Source organism: Geospiza fortis, unplaced genomic scaffold, assembly GCF_000277835.1.
Source record: "Geospiza fortis unplaced genomic scaffold, GeoFor_1.0 scaffold217, whole genome shotgun sequence".
Lineage (NCBI taxonomy): Eukaryota > Metazoa > Chordata > Aves > Passeriformes > Thraupidae > Geospiza > Geospiza fortis.
Window position 1 is genome coordinate 2,638,065 of NW_005054392.1, and position 5,730 is coordinate 2,643,794.

Below are 5,730 nucleotides of genomic sequence, written 5' to 3' on the forward strand. Positions count from 1 at the left end.
AACCTTGCCCTCCAGTTTTCTCTCCCAGGAGAAGTAAGAAGTTTTTTATGAACTTGAGTCAAGATATTTGGAAATTTGGCAATGTCTGCAGAAACCAGCCTGCTGATGAAGAAAAGAAAGTTAAATCAGTCGGCTTTTGCCCTGAGCACAGGGCTGGATAAATATTCTTTTTCTAACAATGATTTTATTTTTGTCTCCTCAGGCAAGTAATTTAAAACATCAACAGACATGAGTCCAAACTCATCACAAGAATAGCTGAAAGCAAACTAGTCTTTATTTATACTAGTTTGAGATTAACAGAACTTTTAAAATGTAGATTGTAGGTAGCACAGCAAAGCTCCAAAACTATCTTAACCTGAGCCAAAGTCAGGCTGAATCAAGAAAGAAAGGTAGAAATGGTTCACCTCTATACTCCCTGGTCTCAAACTTTGCTTCCAGCTCTGGTGATTAATGTATATCACTTCATAAGAAGAATTTGCATCTCCTCAGTATGCCTATCTGACAGCAAAACCAATTGTGTCTTCTTCTCTAGTACTCCCTGCAAAAAAAAGAAAAATTCAAAACAAGGACATGAAATGCATAGAATGAGAATTAAAAATTTCTAAAAACCTTCATACAATTACTCTGTTTACAGTGATCACTTAAATTGTAAGCATTTTCCACTTTAAAATGTAAAAACAATTTTCAAGTATTTAGGAAATGAAGCAGGGGAAGGCCAAGATGGGAATAAAGCTTAAAAAACCAATACACACTTCTGCTACATTTACATGGCTATATTGCTATTCTCCCCAGCACATCTTAAATCAGCATTAATAAAATAAGCATGGTGCTTTGTCTTTTCACCTTAGATAAGGAGGATAAGACAACAAACAAAATTTGATGTTTTTTTTTCTTTAAGATATATACTTTAAAACATGTTTAAGAGCTGCCAGGTTATCATGTGTGCCTGAGGAAATGTATGGTGCTGATAGAGGCATAGGTGGAATGTGTCCACCTTGCTCTTCTTGAAGCATTGGACTTGGATCAAGACAGAAAAGTTTTCTAACCCCTTCTACCTGTGCTGGCAGTAATGTTCCCTAGGAACCCATCCTGCTGCCAGCATTCCAGAGACAACATCCAGTTCAACCCAAAACCTTTCCTGCTCTAAGTTCCCTGTCCACATCGAACACAAACTGGATTGTCAGTGAAGCTGGTTTTATTCTGCATAGGCATTACCCCAATGTAAAAAGCTTCCAGCTGGATCTGCAAGATGCTTCTCCAACCCTTTTGCATCGCATTGATGTCAAAATCTGGATTCATGGAGATCAATCCAATGATAAAAATCATTACATTAAAAAGGTAAATAAAAGGTGATTAATTTACATTTCACAGGTGAGAGCAGAATTCTTGTTGCCCTCTATTAGAAAGGTGATGTAGCTATTGTCTATCTACTTTACAAAGAATTATTATAAGACTTTGCATTAATTATTAGTATCAAATCAATGTTCAATATTCATGAATTTCCTGCATGGAAGCTAAATTGTGTAAGAGAAAACCCAGCAGGCAACTAACTAAAAGCATGCCACATAGTACAGGGTACATTAGAAATAGGCTGAAAACAAACCTTTTTATGCCTTTGAGAAAACCTGCTGCCTGCAAATGGACAGGACTGCTCTCTAGCAAGAACACCTCAATGCCAGGATACACCAGCAGGGATAAACCAGGTGACAGTAACTACCCATGATCAGGTCAAATCTTCATAATTAATTGACTCATTAAGGAACAGTAGAGAAGCACATACTTGAAAAACAGGATGCCATGCAGAGGGATCTGGGCAAGTTTAAGTGAGCTCAAGGGAATCTCATGTGGTCCAATTCCAGGTGCAGGATGCTGTATCTGGCTCAAGGCAGCACCAGGTATCAACACAGTTGGGGGAATGAACAGACTGAGGGCTGCCCTGCCAAGAAGGACTTGGGAGTGCTGGTGGGTGAGAGGCTGGACATGACCCAGCAATGTGCACTTACAGCCCAGAAATCCAGTTGTATCCTGGGCTGTCACAAAAGCAGTGTGGCCAGCAGGGTGAGGGAGGGGATTCCTTCCTTCTATCTGCTCTGGTGAGACCGCACCTGGAGAGCTGCATCCAGCTCGGGGGTCCTTGGCACAAAAAGGACTTTAGTCTGTTTGAGCAAGTCCAGAGCAGGCCACCAAGCTGATTCAAGGGAGGGAGAACCTTTTCTCTGAGAAAAAGCTGAGAGAACTGGGATTGTTCAGCCTAGAGAAAAGACATCTTAGGGATAACCTAATTTTAGCCTTCCAGTACCTCAAGGGAGCCTATAAGGAAGAAGAGGAGAGACCTCTTACAAGGATATGTAGTGACAGGACAAGGGAGAAGGGCTTCAATCTGAAAGAGTAGGTTAGGATTAAGTATTAGGAAAAAATTCTTCCTTGTGAGGGTGGTGAGGCACTGGAAGAGCTTCCCCAGAGAAGCTATCCTTGAATCTGTTCAAGGATAGCTGAACCATCTTTCAATGTGTTCAAGGCCAGGCTGGATGGGGCTTTGAACAACCTGGTCTAGTGGAAGGTCCCTGCCTATGGCAGGTGAGTTGGAACTAGCCAATCTTTAAGACAGGCCATTCTATGATTCTGCAACTTTTTAATCAATACTTCAGTATGTGAACCATGTCATGCAATGGTTTGAGGGAGCAATGGACAAGCTGATATTTAGTAAAGGTAGTAAGAGTTTTTTAAAAAGAAAAAAACTTGCTGAATCTCTCAGGGCTTGGTTAGGTGACTGCCTTCCTCCAGAAGAGGAGGTTCTGTTCAGAGAAGGTGGTAACCTGATGTCTCCCTGTGCTCCTCCCAGCAGCATTACTTATAGGCCAAGATCAGATTTAGAATTATTTAGACTGTGTTTTCTTCATATGTTTGGTCTCCTAATGATGCAAAAAATTTCTGGTGAAGTTGCCAAAGTCTCTCAATGTGAGTGTTGGGAATCGTGCAGCCTACCCATAAAATGCCTCTTCTGCTAGGAAAGTTTTATTACATGAGCATTGTTCTTGGGATTATAAATAGCAGCAAGTTGAAAAAGGTTGGTTTTGTCACAGTATTTGTAGATCAAGTGTGCATCTCTGTAAAACTGTTTTGATGATTTATTTTAATGGAAAAATATTTGCTGGAAATTGGAAAGGAATAGGACTGCTATTCCTGCACTTCTATTGGTCTGAACATTGCCATCACGATGGGGTGAGCAGTGCTGCTGAGTGTGCTGTAACGCTGGAAGGCAGGAAAGCATCGCCACCAGGTTTTGGTAGAAAGTCACGAGGATTTGGGATGTACGGACTTCAGAGTTGCCGGGAAGCAGCAGACTGACCCTTGAGCTCTGCACAGACAAAATCATATAGTCCCACAGGAGATTTCAAGAGTTCAAGCATTGTTTCCATTCCAACTCTCAGCCTCCAAAATGCCAATTTTCTCTGCATAGGCAAAGTAAAGCTCAGGAGCGATCTGGTGCTAGCTCCAGAGCCATGGAATAGGGATGCCCTGGCCACTGGCTCTGACAACACAGGACTCCCATGCCGGGCTGGGTGGAACTGCCCACCTTCCATGGCCACTGCAGCTCACCAGAAATAGCACAGCTGTTTCCTGTGAGTGTTACCACTTCTACCAGACCCACTACAGCAAAACTCTGGCTTGTCTTGCCTGACATACTGCAGTGTGTCCAAGGCACTAGATGGTCCTGCTGCTTTGGCTTTTGGCAGAATGACTGGGAAGATCCCAGCCAACCACAAGTTTGTGTGCGTTGGAGTTTTCTTTCTGTGCCTGTTTGCTGTGAGAGGAACAGGGGGTTGGACATGCAGGGGGCAGGGTCGGATTGGGAGGTGTTCCTCTGCGGCGCACACCTATCTCCAGCTCTGCTTCCTAGGGTCGGATTGGGGGGTGTTCCTCTGACAGCATCTGCAGCGCACACCTATCTCCAGCTCTGCTTCCCTCATGGCATCTGCATCCAGGCTAGCTGGGAAACTCTGTTTCTGTCTGTTGTGCTGTGCAGCCCAGCATGCTGTGTAGGATAGTCCATCATCCCTCTCTGTACTACAACATCCCATGTTGTGTACAGGCTCCTAAAATGTCATCAGCACCACAAACTGAGAAGTGCTGGAGTACTTCAAAGCGAGCATTTTGCACTCTTTTGTACAAATGCTTATACAATGCATGCTCTGGGAAGCGCTAGTTGGACTTCAGTACCACCATTGTGTTTTAAAAGCAGCAATTTTGTACTAGATGTGTTATTCCATCATTCTTTTGAAGAGCGAGTTTGTCATCTCCATGTGATTGAAACTTTATCTAGGGGTTTCTGTCATCTATGAACATAATGCACAGTCTTATTAGAAAATTAAGAAAAAAACTGCATTTAAGAAACATTCTTCATTCCTTCATCATTCTTGACCTCAGAAAAGATAAGTGTGCACTTTTGGAACTGTCCTAAGGATCCCTCCTTTAGCACACAATTTTACAAAGGCTGAGTGCCCCCAGTTAGGTGCAAAGGTCACACCTTTGGCCTTGACAGGACCTATCACACACCTGCAATTTCTCCTTAAATTAATCCACATCCACTTGCAGGTGTTAACAATTTTGTAGAAGAGAATCTAAACACTCAGCATCTCACAATTTTCTGTTTTGTCAGTAATCTGAGTCTGTACCTTTGAAGTTACTGCTGTAATTGAAAGAATGGTCACACTAATCTATTTCCTCTAAAGATTGCTTTCATTTCACCAGCATTTAATTTATTTTTCCCTCTAATTTCTTATGATGCCTTAGGTAAAAGTAATTTTTGGTGCTTATCCTTTTATAAGCATTTTCTTTTCTAAAAGTTGTTTTGTAGTTTGATATATTCCTCATATTACAATGGGTGGTTGTATTCTAGAAACCCTAGTGACACTTGTGAAATACTGTCATGCAAAAGCCAAAAAAAGGAAGCATTATTAATTTCCTTTATGTACTAATTTGATTGGGTTTTACCGAATTAGTATGTATTTTTGGTTGAGCACCAGGCTCTTTCTCTTTCATTTAAATGTGAAGAAAACACATTTCGAATAGCATACCTTCCTTTTAAGGAAGGTCAGAGCTTTTAAGGGTCAATATAACTTCCTGTGATCCCTAACTTTCCCGTTTTGGGTGCCCCGCTTTTTTTTTTTTTTTTTTTTGTTTCCGTCCAGATTTGCAGAGGGCTGGGGAACATTCCTCCAAGAGCATCTTTCTACTCGTTGCTCTCTCCCCCGCTGCGGCGGTGATGCTGTGAGCAGGGCAAGGGGACGCAGCTTGTGCTGCGGGAGCGTCGGGGACCGCATGGCCGGGGACGGCTGCGGGGGTGTCAAGGGACGCCAGTGCGGTTTTGAGATGTGCTTTTGTAGCCGTCTCCGTGCAAACCACTCGGGGGGGTCGTCGTTTTCCACTTAAAATGCAAAGAGAACTCTCCCGACGGGGGATCTCCTGCTTAGCTCCATCCGTCCGCCGCACCGTGCGCTCGCACTGAGTGAGGAGGCGGCCGAGAGTGGGGAAGCGCTCGTTTGCCTCCGGGCTTCCTCCCGTGAATTCTTCCAGCGGAGTTAGAGTTGCCGGGCGGCCGGGGAGGTCTCCCGTCCACCGCCTTCCCTCCGCTCTCCCGGTCAGGAGGGTTTCGGGTCGCTAACGCGAACTCCGAGCATCTCGGCGAGAAGCCCCCGCGGCCAGCGCCCGGCAGGTGCTCCCGGCGCC

The 5,730-nt window shown here is 43.9% G+C and overlaps 1 protein-coding gene across 1 annotated transcript in view; it reads left to right on the forward strand.

The window, feature by feature from the left end:
• The first annotated feature begins 1,279 nt into the window (after window positions 1-1,279).
• Window positions 1,280-5,730, forward strand: part of MOXD1 (monooxygenase DBH like 1) — a 54,377-nt gene continuing 49,926 nt past the window's right edge. The window contains exons 1-2 of the mRNA XM_005425681.2: window positions 1,280-1,338; window positions 5,193-5,365. Of these exons, the coding sequence (XP_005425738.1) occupies window positions 1,280-1,338; window positions 5,193-5,365 (232 nt within the window). The remainder of the gene's footprint in view (window positions 1,339-5,192; window positions 5,366-5,730) is intronic.